Consider the following 20,640-nt stretch of genomic DNA (forward strand, 5'->3'; position numbering starts at 1 on the left):
ACGGAAAAAAACTACTCCATAGGAAGCTGGGTTTTGAATGGAAAGTACACACCTAACAAGAACATTACCTTGACAGCTGAGGTTACAAAACTGCTCCCATGGGTCTTTGATACAGGAGATCCAGTTCCATGAGAGGCCTGACAAACATTTGTCAGTTTGCTGGTTGGGCTCCCTGCATATTGGGAAACAAAGCAGATTTGAAGTGAGGGTCACAGAGAAGTGCCACATATGAAACTTTTCCTCTAACAAGGAAGATAGTGTTTCACTTCAGGTTTATAATCTATCTCCATGAGGAACACAAAATGAGGTATGTCACTGGGAGTTGGGATGGGCACAAGCCAAAATATTTTTTCTTATGAATCTTAAAAAAAAAAAAATCCAAAATATTAATATTCCTAAGAAACTGAAATAATTATAAAAATAATGGGGAAGATTAGGTCTTTGTCTCCATCACCTTCATGAAATTAGAAAGGTGACAATTCTAAAATATTTGAACAATTTCCTGTTTATTATTCTAGTTAGCCCTAAAAGTCCATCTAGTTCTGCAGCACCTAGGACAGCGACAGCCACTACCAAATTCTCCTGTGCAAGATCCTTACCTCAGTGAGCTCACATTCCACTTAAAGCTCTGTTCCTTGAAAAAAAGTCCAGAAACTTGCTGGACAACTGAAGATATTAGCTACAGATGTGCATATGTGAGATTAAATGAGGTGCAAGTCAGAATTTGCTGCTACAAGGGGAATTCCCTCCCCTCCCCAGAGGTCCTCTAAACCTACACTACTCTCAGTCACTGGCATCTGGAAGGGTCTGAGGAAGCCGGAAGAAATGGCAGGAGAAATGAATACCAGAAAAGGAGTGATGCACTGCGAGGAGTAACAAGACAGAGTGAGGCAGGGAAAGAAAAGGAAACAGAAATAAGAAATGAAGTCACAGGTCCCTCTATCTGCAGATGACCACTCTGGGAAGAACACATGGAGATGTTTGTCACAGCACCTGACCACGACCACCAGAGCTGGATGCAGGTTCAGGAGTGGAAAGTCAGTGGTCAACTTACCCTTGCATTATCAGAGCATTTATACAACACATTGCTGCTCAGCAGCAGTTTTGTTACTACTCGTGGATTGGTTTTGTTTGTTCTGTTTGTTAAGAGACACAAAAGCTGTGGATTATACACATGAAAACACAACAACAGTCTCTCGGATAGACTTATCACAATCCCTACTGAAATTTAAAAGTAAACTCTACAACCATTTCTAGAAATAAGTGTGTTTGTGAAGGTTGGCTTTTACAAAGCATGACGTTTCATACCTCATCCTTCTTTAAATATCACTGTCGGAATTATCAACAATGTCTGATCCACAACCCCTCTCCATCCCTCGCACAGGGCCTGGCAAGGAGGCTATCTGATAATAAAAGTCAATTTGGGGTGGAGGACAGTCTTCCACTCTGCTACTGAGCTGATCTAACTTACGCCTCAGACTCTGAGCTGATCTAACTCGCGTGACATAGAAGAAGGTAGCAGTAAATCAAGGTAAGGAAGTGGGAGTAAAGAGTGTTTTTTCAGGGTAATCTGTGCTTACATCACACAAATGGAGTAGGAAACTGCATCTTTAGAGGCATTAAGAGCTGTAAGTCCAGCCCAGCTGGTTGGTACCTGTACAAATCCTATCCCCCATGCACAAATCTCTACCAGGAGAGCAGGAAAGTTACCCAAACCATGACACACCATATGCAATTTCCAACGCAGATCAGATAGTCAGGGTGGAAGTGTGGAAGAACTGAAAACAAAACTAGTGGTGAAACAGCTTCACTGTTACCAAGCAAGCATCAAAATATACTTGAACTGTTTCTATTAGATTCTCTCTAGCAAATCTCTTATGAAGTTAAAATTAAAAAACAAACAAACAAACAAAACAGCACAGTTGTTGATTCTCTCTTCCCATTGGACAAAAGGAGGAAGCACTGTTAAGTGAATTTTTTTTTCATTTTCCAGTTGAGCCTAGAGAAGTGTTTGTGCCACCTGGACACTGCAGATCCCCACATGGCTTTGAGCATCATTCTAAGATGTCGGCAAATACATATACGCACAAGGCAAGTGTGTTTTCAAACTGACAGCAATTCTTGACTAGTGCATTGCAAAAATAACAACAACAGGAAAAGATTTGCAAGTAGTCACCTTCACCTAAACTTGCGCAAAGATTACCAGCTGGTTCCCACACCCATCACTCATTCAGTTCAGTGCTCCTCCCCTCCTTGATACCAGGTCTATGTCACCTTTGAAGCACCTTGGAAACTCAGTTGGAGGGATCCAACCTTGCTGGAATCAAACCAGCTAGAGGTTGACAGCAGTAACAAAATTTAGTGATTTGTTTTCCTGGTAATCCAGGTCTCCTCAATCATTTCAACACATCTACAGCATAGCACACTGCGATTTCGCTGCAAGGTGCTGCGAGCTCTACCTTCTTTCTGCCCATAGCCAAGAAACCACACCCTGTTATTGGCCTTGCAAGGAGCAAAACCTCCTCTGTGCACTTTTCTATCTTCACTCACTGAAGTACTATTAGCAGATTAACAATTTTAAAGGGAAAATGAACTTTAATGGGGGAAAAACTACAGCACTGCTTTCTATGATCACACTACACACCTGTGCTCGTGGTTGCTGCTCCAACCATCTGTCCAGGCTTGTCCACAATAACATACGGATTATTAATGACTGAGCTAGCAGAGCCTTGCTTCATGGGCACTGGAGTGGAGGTTGGGGTACGAGGTAGCGGAGATGGACTAGGGGTCGATATTGGAGAACCTTAAGAAAAAAAATGCTTCTATCTTGTAAATCTCATAAAAACATTAAAAGAAAAAAAAAAAAGAGCAGTATTTTTAAAAAATGACTTGACACATTCTTTGAGGATGCATTTCCCAGTTTGAGGAAGATCACAGGACTTGGAGAAGGAAGGAAGGGACAGAAAGAAAAAAGGAGGAATGCAAAGCATATGGCTCACACCTACCCAGGGCTTTCTTTGTCTATCAAGACAAATGTCCCAAAGGGATGTTGAGAAGCCATACAGTCCATCCTCTAATGCTGAAGTTGATTCACATTACCTGAATTATTATCCCTGCCAATCCAGCCTGCCCAAGGAGATGAACGAAGAGAGATAAGCTCCTTGATGTGCACTTTCTTTCCCTTGTGGAGCCTACAGTGCACACATTCAGAGCCAACTATGAAATGTTTGTGTAGGAAGGCTGCGAAGCACAGCAGTTGTTAGGTAGGCCAGGCTATTCTGGTCTCTGTGTCCCATTGCAGGAGAAGCTCTTGAAAGCAACTACTGTAGAGTGTGCAGCTTCTGGGCAAAGGGAAGAGGAAAAAGCTGAAGAGTGAAAGAAGACACAATAAATGCACACAAGAGGACAGGTAAGGAAGTGATCAGAAAAGGAGATGGCAGCAAACACTAAACATCATATGCCTATTAGTCTGCTTCCTTGGGAGGTACTGACAGCTAGAGGAGAGGAGAAATGACAACCAGGGAAAATCCCAACAACTTATAAATTGTGGTGGAAATCAGAGGAGTGACACTTAGCAGACAGAAGATCCTTGAAAAACAAAACATTTGTCAAGGAAATATTTAAATAGCAAAGATCAACAGAGAACAGACCAAGGATTTTAAGAAGGACAAGCTGTCCTGGAATTCTTGCTTTCTGGGAAGCTTTGGAAGTAGCAGCTCAGGAGTGGATAGCGAGAAAGACAACGTACTTGAGAGATGTTCATATGTAAATTGCCAGTAGCTTGAGTAAAGTTTTAAGATGTCAAGGGGAAAATACAGAAAGAGAAGAAAAAACAAGCTTGAGGAAAATGAAGCTGGGAGCAGATCAGAAATCGCACAAACTGATAATTGGCAGTTCATTCTCTCTACCCTGAACACCAGAAAATGAAGGGATGTAACAAGTCATCCTTTCATATTCACAGCAAGTGACTTGGTGAGTTGCATCTGATGTAAAACATCCTTTAGTGGAGGGTTTTGTGCCCAGGTAGACAAGGGAGTGTAAGTCAAGTTAATAAACAGCATCCTGATCACAGTTTGGAACCTGGTAAAATATTTCATATTGTTCACTACAGTCACCTGATGATTTAATCCAACAAAGAGCAGATTTTCAGAAGAGGAAGACGAAAACTGCTCAATCTAAGGGAGTTGATACTGCAAATACTAGAGGGCTCATTTGAGTGTCCAAGGTGGAACATATTTACTGCCCCATAATCAACAGGAAGGGCGAGAAGCAATTCCTCTTAATCCAGCCCAGAGGTATCTAAAAGCTGGGGAGAGAAGAATGGCTTCTTCTCATACTCAAATTCCCATGTGGGAGAAGAATACTTGCCTGGGTCTTTGCATGGGTCCAGTTAAAGACTATCACTTGCATACTCAAAAGCATTCAAGAATAAGGAGAGAACAGCTGTATTTGATCTTGAGCTGATAAGGCAAGCACTTCATCCCTATATTTATTTTTCCTTTAATATTTGAATCATGTTTAGCTCCTTATTCTAGAATTTCCTATTGCCTGATGTTCAAACACTGCCAGGAAAACTGGAGAAAGACACAAAACAGGCCCAACTGGTTCAGTCTCTTGTTTTCCACTACGGTGAAGCACTCAGATATGTAAACTAACATTCACCTGATACAATCTTGCAACTCATGGTGATAGGCTGGAAGGATTTTCCTGGAGACTCTGCAGGGCTGGGAATCTGACCTTGAGACACTATTTTGCAGCTAGCTGCAATGGGTTGAAAGGCTGAATTTCCATGAGAGCCCAAGGCAACTTTCTGTGTGGCTAATTTGGTGGGAGTCCGTTCTATCGAAGATGGCAGAGAATAAAACGTGGCATGTCTTTCAGTTTCAGCATTCCCAGGGAATCCTGATTAAAACAGGGAAAAGAAGAAAAATAGTTCTTAAGCTGAGACATCTAATTCCTTACTGTGCTTTTCTACACAAACACAATTAAGGTACAACAAATATGCTCTCAAATCAAGGAAGGAAAAGCAACTGGTGGGCAGAGCTAAATGGTGAGAAGGTGGCGTAAGGGCTCCTCCTGTGCAAGCCTGTTGCATTTGTCTCTGCAGAGAACTATGTGCATCATGCAGCCTGCCAAGCTTTGCTTGGCTATCAGCCACTTCTGACAGGTTTTCTTGGTAAGACCCTTCCACTGAGCAAAAGCTGCTGGTAGTGTTGAGTGTCCACAAATAGCTTTTCACACAGCCAAGGCAGCATTTCCTTCCCAGAGAAGTTCTCGCTGCATTTTTTTTTGAGTAAAAGCACAAGGAGACCAACTACCGCCTTCTGATCTGTGTTTAGGAATCCATCTTATTTAACGTAGAAAGAGATCAATCGGTGATGACCTGATGAGAAAAGCTGGTGCCATTTAGCACAAGAAAGGTACAGTTTTACCTCCTTTTGTTTTTGTAGCGCTACCGACCTAAACGTGCTGCACATCTTCATGTCTGAATATAATACTGTGCATTTAAAACACAGTTACATTTCTCTTCTTTTTGGCTGTGCTGCTGGCATAAGAAAACACCACAGTTGAACTATGGACTTTCTTTTCTCATCATGGAGCCAGGACAACATCAGCAGCATCATATGATCTACCAGAAAGATGCAACATGTAAGACATAAGCATTACAGCCACTGCTTTACACAGGAGTGTCAGGATAGACCAAGAATGGCATCAAACCATTTTGCATATGATCACATTTTGAAATATGTTAAGTTCCTGTTTTTTGCTACTTTCTTGTGAGAAAATGTGAGACCTATAAGAGCCCCTTGTTTCTCAGTCCAGCTGAGTTCTGTTATACAAGCCTTGACATCATGTATTTGAGGAAAAAAAAAAAGTTAAAATGAAAACAGAGGCACAGTTTTTCCTACTTCAAACTAAAGTTTCCTTCTGCAAACTAAAAATCAGAATACTGTGCTCAAATGGCCAGTATTGAGCTTGTCCCAGGTGATTCCACCACATTGCAAGGGGCTCTAGGGAATTCAGACCAAGCAGGTGGCTGCTTAAGACAGCAGGTGACGACAAAGCAGTTTTGCACCACAAGAGGGAATACGTTTGCTTCAAAAGGATCAAACGATGATATTTACACAAACTTATGCCATATTTAGAGAACAGATTTTAATTTAGATTATTTGGACTGTACAAACTTTTTTTGTTGTGAAAGTGAATTCCCAGTAAGAGGCAGATACAAAAACCGCCTCTAAGCTTTCAGTACTAAAGAGAGAACTTGGGAGGGAATGGTTGTGGCAAAAGGAGATTGGTTTCCGTTCAAAACACAAAGACCACACTCCTAACTCAGAATGTTGACATCAACAGGAGCAAAACAGTACCTGCAATGCAAGGGGTTGTGACTAGGACTGAAGGAAGCTGGAATTCTCTGGAGTACTGAGAGTGCAGGGAACTCTTGGATGACCATAGCTGAGAGAACAAGCTAATTTCTTTGCTCTAAGAAGGCTTAAACTATCACTTCTCTGCAGATTGGAGTCCAGGTCAAGCCTCCACTTGGTAAAAAGGCATCCTGAGCCCCGAAAGCCATAAGCAGCTTTCTCTGTGCCTTGGAGCCCCACTGAGGCCGCGTGACAAGCACACACTTTGGTCTTGTGGGGAAGGTGAAAATGGCACTGAGAAAGTCACCGATATGCATGGCGTCCACCTCTTGGAAAGCTGTACACTATGACATCTTTTGCACTGTCTACATTCAACACCACAGTTACACCTGGACATACCGCTAGACTAATCCCTCAGCTATACACACAGAGGTCCCAAAGCATTTAGAAACCACAACACTTCTCTGAAAACACTCTCTGTCCAGAGCAAAATTACAACTGCTGCTCAACAACCATTCTTCCCAGCCACATGTGCTGCACAAAGCCACACGTTCACTAAGCTGAGCAGAATAGAGCCTACTCAACAAACTCGAGCTTCAAAAAGAAAAGTCAAACATCAAATAAACAGTTACCATTTCTGAAATCCATTTTCCAGAACACTGAGGAATTAAATCATCTGGTATGAATAACAAGCACTGGCAACCTTTAAGCCCAAGGAGGTATCCAGAAGAGCCAAGGTTCCAAAAATATACCCATACCCATTTGCTTTACCTTTGTCTGCAGAAGCATCCGGGCTGGAGTCATGCAACTGTTTAATTGGTGAAGAAGCTTTAACTGGTGCTGGGATACTCAATGGCAGTGGTAAAGATGTAGGAACATCAGAAAGCTCAGACTCTGGAGACTGGGAAAAGAGATACTCCTCGCCAAGGGAATGCCTATGTAGCTCCACATCCACTACCTTCCAGAAATAGGTGAAAGGATAATATTAATAGTTGGTAGCTGGGTAAAGACACCTAAAGTGAAAATAAATGCCTCATTTTTTTTTAATGTTGCAGAATATCTGGAAATCTTCTCCCACCCTCTCTGCACTTCTGCATAAAATTTCCACTCATTTCAGGAAGAGACTGACCAGAAGTCCAGCAGCACCTAAGCTAGGCAAAAAAAATCTGCAACATGAAAATACCATAGTAAAATAGCACATCTCTCTGGCCATGGGAATATCTGAGTAGCAAAGAGTTAAGGCCAGATCCAAGCATGCTATGTATCCCCACAGGGATGGGCACTGAACTGCAGTTTGCCTTCTCTGACTTTTTTGAAAAAGGCCTTGAAAAACACACTATAACATCACCTACTCTTCAAAAATGTTCATTAATCACAGTAGACATCTCACATTGAAGTCTCTTCCACAGATTGAAAAGCTGAAATTTCACAATAAAAAATCCATTCGCTACAGTATGAGGGAAAAATAATAAAAACGATAAGGTTATAACAGACTATGACTTATTCATTCATTTATTTTATTTACAGCTTTAACTATTTCCTTTTCCATGAATGTAATGAATGTTGAAACAGGCAGAGAGTTAGCAGTACTTTACTGCAAAATTTCAGCAGGATAGTTAGGTGATCCTCTTTATTTTAAATTCTTTATTTATGAAATGGGCAGCATATCAAGACATCTAGAAACAGAAGCTCCATAAAGAAATAATGAAAACTGTAGTATGGATTAACATTTCATTGAACTAGGCCTGGAGTTTCCCCTGCACTGGAAAGACAAAAATAAAAAAGACAAAGTGTTGTCACAAACAGTGACAAGCTGTTATAATTACTTCACTTAACAAGAGAGTAACCTACATTCCCAAAACTAGAAAAACAAACAGAGACAGCTCAGTACATAGTCCCTTATGGCTTTTTCCTTTTAAAAATCCTTAAGGGAGGCAATGTACAGCACCCCTCCCACAACGCATTCACTTACCGTTTCTGCGCCAAGCGTCTGCAGGCCTGTGTAGGTCCTGTCCAACTGAGCAAAGCAGCAAACATATTTATATTAACTGGGGTAAAACAATACATTAGCTAAAAATTACAATACAATTATCTGAAAAGAGCTGAAACTACATAATTTGAAAAATCCATCAAACGTTCTGAAGCCACAGGGTGAGAAATCTGTGTGCTGTTAAACACTGCCTTCTGCAAAATAACAGCTCCACAGTCCAAAGTCTATGCTAAAGAAGAAAGGGAGAAAAAAGCTAAAGACAGTGAGTCGTTGGGGAAACATGCAGTCCCATGCAGCTGCAGTGTGGCACGGGAGACACAGGCAGACTAGGAAGTTGGCCTACATAGGAGGAAGGCGATTGAAGCATCTAACTAACTGTCCCTGCTCATGTTCTTCATGCATTCAAAGACAAGAAATGAACAGGAAATCCCAGCCTCTCCTCTCCCTGCCCATTCTGCCAACAGACAAAAACTCTAGCTGAAGGCGGGAGTGGACGGACAGAACAAACATAACAGTCACTTCACCAAGAGGAAGAGAACCTGCAGTAACCTTTCAAGTTAAAGGCAGTAGAAGGATGATAAAATCTCAAACTGCAGAGCAGGAGTATCTACCTCCTTTGCTGCTCCGAGTAGAATCAACTCCAGCTTTTGGTAGACTGGGTTCCTCAGCTACAGCATCATTTCTACCAGAGCCAAGGTTGCCTTTCCTGAATCTTCTTTTGATTCTCCATCTCAACCATTCATGTATAAATGAGCAGCAGGACAGAGATACAACAGAGGGAGGTGGAAACATAAACAAAAGCAGAGCCTCCTCTAGATTATGCAGAAGAAAATGTTTAATTGCCTTTCTCTCAATCATTCTATTCAAATACCTTCAAATTGTGTATGATATCAATCCTCTTGTTCTGGCTATCCTTAAAGTGAATCTGGACTCTCACAGGAAACTCTCCCCAGCCTCTCCTGGTCAGGTGAAACGGAGGTTCTCTGGAAACAAATGATGGTTCACATTTTGGATGCAAAAGAGACAGTTTTCACCATCTCTTTTTCAGAAAACCTAAGACTGCTTTCTTGAAAGTTACCCTCAGTCCTGCCGTTCAGCATGGACAGAACACTAAGTCTGATCAAGTGACTAAATCTACAAAAATTCTCACTTCTGTAGACAGCTCAAAACATATTTTCACCTTGCATAATGGAAGAGGAAAGAAAACTATAAAACAGTATCTTGGAGTAGAGAGCATCAGGGACAACTGCCATTTTAAAAAAAGAGCTGCTTCAAACACAAGATATATATATATATTTAATAGAAGCCAAAGTAAGTTCCTAGGGCACTGCTGCAAGGTGAGTTCTCAAGACTGCATTTTGCAGTCTCTATTATCCCCTATCTACTGCCAAAAAGGCACACAGCACAACAAACATATACCAAAGAAAAGCTAACTCCATTAGCACTAGCCTCCAAGCTGAAAAGAAGGCCATATTTATCTCTAATATTTGCCATAACTCTGAACTGTAGTTTAATTGTAAATCCCAATCTTTGCACAGAAACAAACCACAAGAGGTTTAAAGGTTATTTTCAATCCAGAACATGAATGTTAATTAAAATGACTGGGATTATGCTACAGTAAGAAATCAATTAACTAGAAGGGATTAAACGAGGAGACAACAGCACTGGTGAGACTGAAATGGAGAAGGCACAAAATATATAGCATCCAGGTGTAATTATGTAAGTATGTTACATAAGTAAGAGGAGTCTGTTTTCATCCACCTCACCACCTCAATGATCTCAGGATAATTAGTGACCCTTACCAACACTTCTCATCTCAGATATGTCTTTCTGGAGTTGCCTTTTAAGACACATCTATTTTGTCAGATTTATGTTGATATTTTGTACCTAGGCATCACAAATCTAGCTTTCCTTCAAATAGGCAACAGATCCTACTTTAGAGAATAATTTCTTTGGGAAGACACAAAGTAGCTTGAAGGTTTCTTCCCACTGTTTGTGCAAAGAAACAAGAATGAGTTTGTGCTACTTTCCTGTAGCACCACCACAGTCAAGGGAAATTAATTCTGTGAAGCAGAGTCAACCCCGCTGACCTCACTACAGAGGAGAAATATTTGGAAGGGGATAAAATTTCTTCCCAAATACATATAAATCGTTTAAACTATGGGCCAATTAGCTTTCTGAGACTCCTCTTTCTCTTCCACAAGGGACTGAGAGAGAGAGAGAGAGAACATGTTTTAACAATAAAAGCCTAACCTGAACAGGGGGCAGGCTGATACATCGAGTAGATGCACTAACTCATATAGAGAGCACAAAATAAAAAGCTTTTGATAGTAGGAAAACCCAAAAAACTCTCACATAAATACACAAAAATACATAAAAGCTGATTATTTTCGACTATTATTTGGTGAGCAAGTCCAGCAGACTGGAGGTTAGCGTAAGGCATGGAATACAAAATAAGGAAAATTTCTACATTTTACAAATTTCTAAATTTCTACAAATCTGAGCATTTAAAGTGCAGCAAGCATGAAACTGGAATAGTGCCTTATTACCTCACTTCTACCAGGTCATTAGGTTTGTAACTGGGGTGGAGGAAGAACCAAACTTTCTTGACAAAATGATTTATGCTGGGTTCTCGCCGAGAGCCTCGGACATAGACCATCCATTTATGGGTTGACTGATCATTTTCTTCTCTCTTGTCTGGGGGAATGTATCTGGCAGAGAAGTTAAAAATAAATAAATAAATAAATAAAAAGATAAGAAGATAAACCTAACAAAAAGTGCCGTGGGGAAGACTAGACAAAGAAAAATATGAATGGCAACGTGCTTAACCTAGCCCATTTAGAGTTCTGCTCATTATTCCATATTCTAATATTCCATCAAGCTCTCCAAAAAAATTCCTTCAGAAAACAAATTTGGATTTCATAAACTTATTTCTATATTATGCTTCTAATATATCTCCTCAGTATCTCAGTGCAGAACTGCCATATGACACCCTTGCATTTAAACACGTCTAAATTTTAATGTTTTACTACCATCATTATCAAAACTTCCTCCCCATTTCTTCTGAATTGTTGAGACTCCCACATCATTTCAGAGCACATGGGTAACGTGGGACCATACACACATAAAAAAGCAATTCTTAAAAAACTGTAAGAAGTTTCATAGACAATCTGGTTCTGGGTACATTTTCAAGAAATAATTCACTCTCATTTCAAGACAACGATTCTAATCTCATCAGTCAATGTTCACTATTTTACATACACACACAAAAAGAGACCAACTTAAGAGTGAACAGACTAGTCTGACAGTTTAAAACATGGACTTGTCCAAATTCTTCTTAAAGGATGCACTTCACTTATTTCCTCAAAGTTACGTCCCTGGTCTTAATTCTCTGTCTTAAAATTTGTGGGGAAATATCATAAAAACCTTCTATGAAAGAATTTCTTTATACTACGTTGGACTTTCATAGAATTTATCTCAGTCTCCCTCTTTTTTTTTTTTTTTCCCCCCTATTGTTTCTGTCAATACCATTCACACAGACCCACTGGCTGCTATTCTGGGCCACAAACACACTGAACTGGGGCAATTTGCTTTTCCAAGTCTTCATGGGGAAAAAAATATTTTTTAATTTATCTAAATTTGGAAGAAATAAATCTTAGCATCTCCATGCTTAACAACACCTATTCCTTCTCTGATGCCCTTCCAGAAACTCAAAGAGGGCACTTAAAGGCAAGATCTCAAACTACAACAAATTAACTCTTTAATTGTGTTTTTATTTAAACCTCTTAGTCTATTTGGTCCTGAAATGAAGAGCCATCGCTAAGACTTCTCATACTAACTTGGAGACGTTGCCAACCACAATTGTTTTCTTCACATAAAGCCGTGAAGTCTCATCATTTGACAATCCGGCATTTCGTTGTCCTGCTTTTTGAGAGTTTGAAACACCTGAACTCTCCTGAGGGTAGGGAAAGAAAAAAAGGCAAATTAAAAAAAAACAAACAAACAAACATTGCTCTTAAACATTATTTTGTTTGGCACTAGGAAAGTAAAGCATTGTTAGGAAAATAAAGGCATGCAGCAATGTGAGAGACAAATAACCAACAATTTCTAAAGTAAGATATCCAAATTGCTCACTAGGCATATCTGAATAACTCAGGTGTACTATGCAGTCAAGTGTGCACTGCAAGGATAAGCTCGGTGGAGGTTATGCAGCACACCAGGATTGGAGCCATGACTCTAGGCTGCCTTTCAGCACTGGCAATGCACTATCTGAAAGATCAACCACAGTTAGAGTGGCATCAACTGATGTCTAACCAAAACCAAAAATGAGCCTCTCATGAGCTGCTTCCACAAATCCTTCCCTTTCCCAATCTGTGGTGCTTTGAGGACCCTTCCATGTTGCTTTAACACTCCAAATAAAGGCTGCTCCTGGGGAAGGAAATGAGCCTCAACTACGACAGCATGGAAGTCAGCCATATCGTGTCACTGACAGCTAGACAAGCTTACAAATCTACTGCAGTGGTTGGACATAATAAAAGCAGCATAGGCAACCCTGTTACTCAATTTCAGCTATTAATTGTGGCCAAGATTATGCCAGACTCAAGCAATACAACCACGCCACAGAAGTCCCTACTGCAATAAAATTCTACTGTCCAGTTAACAGCAGTTATATTCTGCTGTTATGACCCAGGTGGGTCCACTGTATATGTTGCACACCTGCCTCCTGCTATGGATCCTGCAGGGTTTCAGCAAACTGCAGCCCTTTTAACAAGGGAAACCCAGTGCTTGTTTGGTGGAGAATCAGCACTGCTCCTGCAGCTTAGCCCTGCAACTTGCTAACTGTACAGTTTAGTTATATTCAACAAGATACAAGCATCTCTGGGTTGGATGGCTCTAGAGGCTGCACTCCTCTGCCAGGCCTGGGACTGAACAAGACAGAAAGGAAATTGGTTCCTCACCACTGCTGAGAATGACATGTATCTTGCTCTTTTCTCCAGGCTCTACCCTACCCAATCTGACTTCTGGCTGCAGAGCAAAACGCTTTGCTGGAGCTGTGGGATACCTCCTTCCCCAGAGGCCAAGACAGCAGCAGATCACGAGTGCTAACATGCATGCTGTTACTACTCCCTGGGTCCCTTCTCTGTTGGGCAAGACTGAATTAAGAGGCATTAACTCAAGCTACATGCACTTCAGTCAGCCTCCCAGCAAAGCTAGGCTGAAGGACTGGGAACAAGTAGTTGGGAGGGTAAGAAACAGATCTTCAGGGAGATGGGCGAAAATATGAAGAGCTGCTGGTGCTGGCACCACGTCCAGACAGAGCACACATCTCCAACAACTTGATTGCTACTCGAGTTTTACTTTACCCGGCCAGTATTTCTGCTCTGTCTCTGGTCCAGGCTATTGGCCAGCCTTTCCTCTCCATCCAGGTTGCCATTATCCTTGTCCAGGAGGAAGTCATTGTGCTGAGAGAGCGAGTCGCTTTCGGAGTGGTTGGCAAATGGAGTGTCTGACCCCTGGTTAGCAGGGGATGAGGATCTGGAGGGCGATTCTAAAAACTTTTTGATTGAAGGGTGATTAAGAATCGTTGCATCACATGACCTTGTCCCCTGCAAGAGATGCCAGACAAAGTCATTATTCTCCCTTTAGCCCAGATAAAATGAGGCTCTGCCAGAGCAGAAAAAATAATGACCAAAGGAAGGTAAAATATTTAATCAGCTACCTTGCAAGTAAAACATATGCCACAGAAGATAAAAGCTTGTAACTGTCCTACAGAGGCAAGAGCCCAAATCTAATCATTTTCTATAAGCCTTTAGATCCCAGAAACCTATCCACTTCTGGAAAGAAGGTCTACAACCTAGTCAGACACCCATAACATCACACTGCAAGTAATGGCTTCCCTCCCTTGGAAAGTATGTACAGTTTCCTTTCACACACAGTGAGGCCAGAGCTGTCTGACTCTTGAAGCAAGCAGAGTATGTAAATGTATTTGACTGTTGCTCCTGTGCATGCCTACGAGGCAAGCTGCACATATGAGTGCACTGGCTGCTCACAAAAACTTAACAGGGGATGAAGAATAGTATGCTTAGGCATGCTTGCAAAGTTGTCTCAAACCAGACATATTAGAGCTTGCCTTATACACTCCCAAACCTACCTATATAGGTGCCTGCAAAGACTGCAGGGGTGAAGGTGCTTAGACCTTTTTTTTTTTTCCCATTACTCTAACAAAGACCCAATAGATTTTTTCTGAATTTGCTTTTAATGCCAGAATTATCAAGGAAAACACTCATTGCTCATCAAAGCAAGCGTCCTGCCGCCAGTTCTCCTCCGAGACCCTAACTCCATCTCCTTCAGGAAACCCTGCTTTGATGATGAATCAACTAAGCAGAAACAACCCCCTTTCAGCTTTCAGATGTCACAAGGAGAGCCAAGGCTGGTCACAAGGAGAAACAATACAGACAACAACGGCTCGGTTTGCTTTTCTTTGCACGGTTATTTGTAACCCACATCCCTGGTGTGACCAAAATCCTGCTGCGAGGACAGAGTGGGTAGCTTGGAGGCAACCCCAGCAGTACTGGGAGTGGAGTTGTCTTCAAGAGGTGAGAGCAGCAAGGGAGTTGAGTACTGTCTTGTCATGACTTCAAAGCTTTGCTGGAGAGCTTTTTTCTTTCAGTGGTATGCTAGGCATGTGATCCCAACAACCCACAACTCTCCCTGCTCAAGAATACTTGGAGCAGTTTTGAAACCTAAATCTTGACCTTTTACTTTGCTACACACAAACAGAAATCCTACCAATTCCCCCCCCAAAACCAGAAAGCTCATCTATAAAACAAAACAAAAAAATCCTAACAGTTTTGTTCCTTCAGCTTTGTTTAGGTTCTTTCAAAATATCCAATATACAACACATTGTCCACTAGTTTGTGGGGAGCAAAAAACGAAACAAAACAAAAAACCTGTAATCAATCATGCTTCGTTGTAAGCCTCAAAACTTGGCAATACTAGGTTAATTTTTTAATATTAGAAGAGATTAGGAATTTGCGAAAAATCTTCCTCGAACCTCACAGGCATTTATATAATAATACAACAAATTAAACTACAGAAGGCCTATATTCTAAAAGAAGCAGAAGACAGACAATCTTTTATTAGAAACAGAACCAAACAACCATTACCCATGCATTAAAACCAGACAACAAAAGAGAATCAAAACTAGTAATTAGATCTGATTTAGCCTTCATGCATGTCACAATTTTAGAAGCAATTTAAAAATCAAAGATATAACTATGCCAGCCATAAACTCATAAAAAGTACAGATAACAACAGTAATAATAACAATAAATTAATAATAACGAACATCAGACCTGGGCCATACCAGTAAGATGTGTGATTTCTATGAGTACTTCAAAACAATTCTTAAAGTTATTTTTTCTGGGAGGTGTGAAACTTAGCAAGAAAAAACAAACAAACAAACAAACAAAAAATCCCACTCTACATGACAGTAGAAGCTTTTGCTGACACATGATGACATTTGATAAAAATACTTAAAAACATGAGAATCTCACTCAGATTTTTCAGCCACTCACACATAAGTCACAACAGGAGAAGATCTCCAAGCTTCCAATACTATGATAATCTTTCCCACTTCCAGCTGCTCAACCAGAATCCAATGAGGAGAGGGGAAAAAAATGGTAGTGAAACAATCAGAAGCCTGCATTCAACCTCAGTATGAACAGGCCATAATTAGCAGGCCACTAAGGTCATGGTGCTCAAAATTGGTTTTTATCCCCACGTGAAATCTCTTTGATTTACATCAATTTACATACTCCTTTATCAACACCATCAAGTTCATCCACCTGAGTAAGGGAGAATGTTTTTATGTTCTGTACTGCCTGGGAACCTGCACTTCTTTCTAGACAATTCCCCAAATCAATCTGCTTCCTTACCCTACTGGGCTTTGTAAAGATGAAGTGAGTATCCTCATGCAAGAGCTCATAATAACAGACCATTTCAGGGGAAAAAAAAAAAAAAAAAAAAAGTTCTGAACTACTTGTTCAGTGAAGATTTGAAGATTTGTCTTGCTGGGTACCTGAGGCCTAATTAGTGGCACACAAGTCACCTTTCCCATCCCTGTTTGCATTCCAGATTCCACTCTTTCAGAAACTGCATCTCAAAACACAACACTAAACAGCCCACGGCCTACACAGGCTTTCCCTGCAAATAGTTCCTAAAGTCTAATTATTACAAAATTATTTTTTTTACCTCTCCAGCTTTAAGGAGACCAGCAGAAGCATAATAGTTGGCCACGATGCAGGCCCGCAGCTTATCCATCATCCTTCTTGCTTCGATCAGGCGCTACGAAAAGAAGAGGTAATGTATAACAATGGGCACCTAGTGCAGCAGTCCCCCAAACAACCTCATCCATTAGGACTTCAGTTAGTTTAAAGACTTTCATACCTGATCTATAACTTCAATTTCGTGTTCTTTATTCTTCATTTCTACCGCAAACTGTTCTTTTATAATTGTCTCAATCTTCTGCACAGCAACATCTCGAGCTGTAGAAGGCCACACATAGAAAACAAAGAAAAGGGAGTATTTTGTATTTTTATTTCTGAGGTTCTACTTGAGGGAAAAAAAAAACTACAAGCATAAATCACTAAGGAGTAAAAAAGTGATGGAATAAGCAGGAGGGATCATTTTTCTGCAGAAGAAAATCTCCTATCTTAACAAAAAACACCTATACCTTTAAAAGATGGTATATTTGGAGGATTTTTTTTTTCCTTTTTAGGCCTTAGAGGGCAAAAACTTTAGAAGATGGCAAGAGCAGGACTGGTTTGCTCACTTTTGTTTCAGTAAAGCTGGAAACAGGAAAAGGAAAACTCAAATTTGCTACTGCCAGGTGCAGTTACCACTGCAGCTGTGCTGAGGTACACTGGCATACTACTTACATCTTTCTGCCCTCTTTGGGAGAGAGTTCCAAATCCAGTCCATATCCAGGAAATTTAAACCACATCATGCAGGAACACCAACTCAAGTACTTTGTATGCTCAGCACTGGCACAAAGCACAGCCTGCTCTGGAGGGCCTACAAGCCTCTCATTATCCACACAAAAAACTATATTATCCACAGTCGGTCCGCTTCTCACAGAATCCTCTTCCAGCAGGATAGTCAAAAATTCCTATGCATTCTATGGAAGTTCACTGATCTTGGTAGAAAACATGTAGTTCAATATTTCAAATTGTTTTAATTCCTTACTGTAAATTAAGACTTTTGGAATTGAAACAGCATCTTTTTTTTTTCTACAACACGTATCAACAGAGAAAGAATAATTATTTTTGTTATACAGTTAACAAAGGTTTTAAATTCCCCCTCCTTTCAGCAGAGTACATTATATCTGGAAGATTCAACCAATACACCAGTTTTTAACAAGTTCAAAGTAGGAACTTGAAAAGGGGGAATTCTACTTGTAGAAAAAAAGCCAGTAAGAATCCTCCAGTAAGAGTCTTCCAGAAAAGGCAGCTCAGAGAAGCAGCTTAGGTTCCCTGGGAAAACTTGACATTGTTTGCAAGTGCTTCAGGGGAAGCATTTGCTTGACTAAAGGGCATACATCTGATTGTAGAGGTTTCTAATATCACAATAGAAAATATGAAGAAGACAAAGTTTGTTCAAAATTTGTACAGGTACATTGCACTTGGCACACAGAACTGTCTGATCAGACAGTCTGATCATAGTTACATAAATGGAAGTAATGCAGTTTATGGTTGCATTTGCCATATATTAATATATATGGTTGCATTTGACATATGTATATACTTTTATTATATTATTTCCAGGTATCTGCTCTGGAAGACCTGAAGGAAATCTTGCATAGAGAACTAGAACTCTTCCAAGAGAAGGAAGAAGCCCATTTGGAAGAATCACCTGAGCAATAAGTTCACTTTAAGAAGTTTTCCAAAAGCACTAAGACCTGTCTGGCTAACTATTAAAAACTTCTGAGAAGTTGCTTCAGAAGTAGCATAAAAATCTGCCCTCAGTCACTGGGATTCAACAGCACAAACAAGTGCAACTTCTGGCAGAGAGGTGGGAGCAGCAACACTGTTCTGCCACAGCTAGTTCCAGGAAGGCTCCACTGTCACATTGATCTGGAACCTGCAGACAAGACCTGACGTAGCAGCACAGAGTGAAGCTCAGGGTCTTCTAGTTTGTTCCAGCCGTACACTGTCCTCCAAAACATCACCTGTGAAACCATAACCTGTCCCTCTCCAGTTAGCAGCTCCAGCACCCTGCACCATTCGTGGATCCTCTTCAGATCCCACAGCCACCTTCGTTCTTCTAATTCCATCCTGCTCTTCACCCACTAGCTGTGCTACACCAAATACTGCTCTACCCCTCAGCCCTGTCATACAAGCGAGAGACTCTATTCTCACTTGCCTAGAGATTTAAACCTGACCTAGGCATCCAGCCAGCAGGATGGTTCCCAAACAGCGACGTGCTCCATGACAGTACCAAATGCAAAGCTACTCATCCACTCCTGCTCTCTACTTCTTTCTCCATCTTTCTTTCAGTGATGTAGTTACACGTAGTTACTCCTCTTTTTCATCCTTAAAAAAGAGCCATCTCCATAACTTACCCCTTCTACAACATTACCTCATTTCACTTCACCCACCTTCTCTTGGGATTATTTGTCTCCCTTTTCCTAGAGCCAGCCTATCCCCAGAGTCATGAATTTCTTTTCTCCTACACTGTACTTTTTCCAATTGCTTCATCCTCAAAACTTGTAAACTAATTGCCAGCAGGTTTCAACTGCAAAACAAATGCACAGGTAACAGCATAACACAGCACAAGGAACAGCTGGGAAAACAGAATGGCAATTACTTTAGCAAACAGTAAGAGCCAGAGAATCCAGCCAGATGTCCCGGAGAGCTTGTGCTCTGCTGCTCTCATGCATGATTCGTGACCACAAGCTTTGCTGCTGCCCCCACTGATGCTCAGCTCAGCCAGCAGCTATATGAACAGCTCCATGTATGACAATCCACAACCTTTATGCTACCCTGCAGAGGTGTCATGAGCCTCCTCACCCTTTGTCCCTTTGCTCCTCCTATCCCAGTCTTTTTCCAAACTGTTTGCAGACAACATGCAGAATCTGTGGCATTTCTAATCCCATGCATAACAAGATTGCAATTCAGACAGTTCCTACCTGACTGTTCAGCTGCTTTGTGGCGCTTATTGGGATGTGTGACTGCGATCTCCTCATAGTCAGGGTCCTTCTCCGCAACTGCTCTCTTGATCCCAGACATGTTGTCTCAATTACTCCACTGAGAGGAAAATAAAAGCAGTGACATTATCCAGAGCAGCTCCTAGACAGCGCTCAAAGTTCGTTCTGAATCCACAGGGTCCCTGTGGGGAGTATGGCCTCATATCTGGTAAAACAACTGGAACATCCCTTTCCCCGGATGCTACAGGTCACCCCACAGCTGCAAAACTCTGAGCTAGTCCAGTTATGGACACCCCACAGACTCACACTGTTCCTGATTTTTGGTCTCTAAAAACCATCTCAACCTGGCAAGCATCAAGCTCCTGTGATGCTGGAACGGTAAGGCAGAAAAATTAAATGCCCTTTGCTGCCACGGAGCAGCTGCTCTGCAACCCGCCCCGGGCTCCCTCCTGGAAGGCCAACGTCTTCATGCGGGGCTAGCACGCGTGTCCAGTGAGAGCCACCAAGGCTGGTGCTCATTTAGCAACTTCTCTTCCGCTTTAGCCACTGTGGACTGAAGCCAAGGTTACAGCGGCGTCCTCGGTGAGGCCTGAAAGCAGGTCTTGGAGAACCCCCAGACTGAACACTTCATCTCACTGCAGGCGGGGAATTTTCTCAGTGCCAGCCCCATCGCATGTGGCACTTGTTCGCAGTGCAGAGTCTCAGTGCCACAACAGTGACTGCTCTGAGCAAGCTGCCATCCAAGCAGAGATACACACACACAAGGCTGCTTGGAAAACGTTAAGTAACTTCCCCTATGAAGTTACACGAGCACAGAGCAAAAGCACTGCGAACTGATATGTGCAAAAGCACAGGTACCAACGCACAGCGGGGCAGTCAAGGCGCAGTCCCCCCTGGCACGGCCTCTGAAGTTCACCTGCCACACTCCTGCCCGCAGCCTCGCGCCCCCGCACCCAGCGCGCGCCCCGCTTCTGCTTCGCGCGCAGTTCCGCGCCCGTGTGAAGGAGGGACCCCGCAAAACGCCGCCCGCGCCGGGGGTGTCGGCCACGCAACGCCGCTCACCTCGGAGGCCGCTCCCG

At 41.8% G+C, this 20,640-nt stretch overlaps 1 protein-coding gene across 5 annotated transcripts in view; it reads right to left on the minus strand.

Annotated features, from left to right (window-relative positions):
* YEATS2 (YEATS domain containing 2) overlaps positions 1 to 19,652 on the minus strand; it is a 42,521-nt gene extending 22,869 nt beyond the window's left edge. For 4 of the 5 annotated variants that reach the window (XM_026036358.1, XM_026036356.1, XM_026036357.1 and 1 more), the window contains exons 1-12: positions 19,544 to 19,652; positions 16,804 to 16,901; positions 16,609 to 16,701; positions 13,719 to 13,961; positions 12,195 to 12,310; positions 10,905 to 11,066; positions 9,227 to 9,338; positions 8,338 to 8,382; positions 7,137 to 7,323; positions 4,663 to 4,902; positions 2,645 to 2,803; positions 69 to 172 (exon numbers count right to left, since the gene is read on the minus strand). In XM_026036358.1, coding sequence (XP_025892143.1) covers positions 69 to 172; positions 2,645 to 2,803; positions 4,663 to 4,902; positions 7,137 to 7,323; positions 8,338 to 8,382; positions 9,227 to 9,338; positions 10,905 to 11,066; positions 12,195 to 12,310; positions 13,719 to 13,961; positions 16,609 to 16,701; positions 16,804 to 16,901; positions 19,544 to 19,643 — 1,659 coding nt within the window. In that variant the 5' untranslated portion in view covers positions 19,644 to 19,652. The remainder of the gene's footprint in view (positions 1 to 68; positions 173 to 2,644; positions 2,804 to 4,662; positions 4,903 to 7,136; positions 7,324 to 8,337; positions 8,383 to 9,226; positions 9,339 to 10,904; positions 11,067 to 12,194; positions 12,311 to 13,718; positions 13,962 to 16,608; positions 16,702 to 16,803; positions 16,902 to 19,543) is intronic. The other variant, XM_026036359.1, reaches the window with a different exon arrangement.
* Between the last annotated feature and the right edge of the window lie 988 nt (positions 19,653 to 20,640).

Source organism: Nothoprocta perdicaria, unplaced genomic scaffold (assembly GCF_003342845.1).
Source record: "Nothoprocta perdicaria isolate Ctin4 unplaced genomic scaffold, notPer1 scaffold_177, whole genome shotgun sequence".
Classification (NCBI taxonomy): Eukaryota; Metazoa; Chordata; class Aves; order Tinamiformes; family Tinamidae; genus Nothoprocta; species Nothoprocta perdicaria.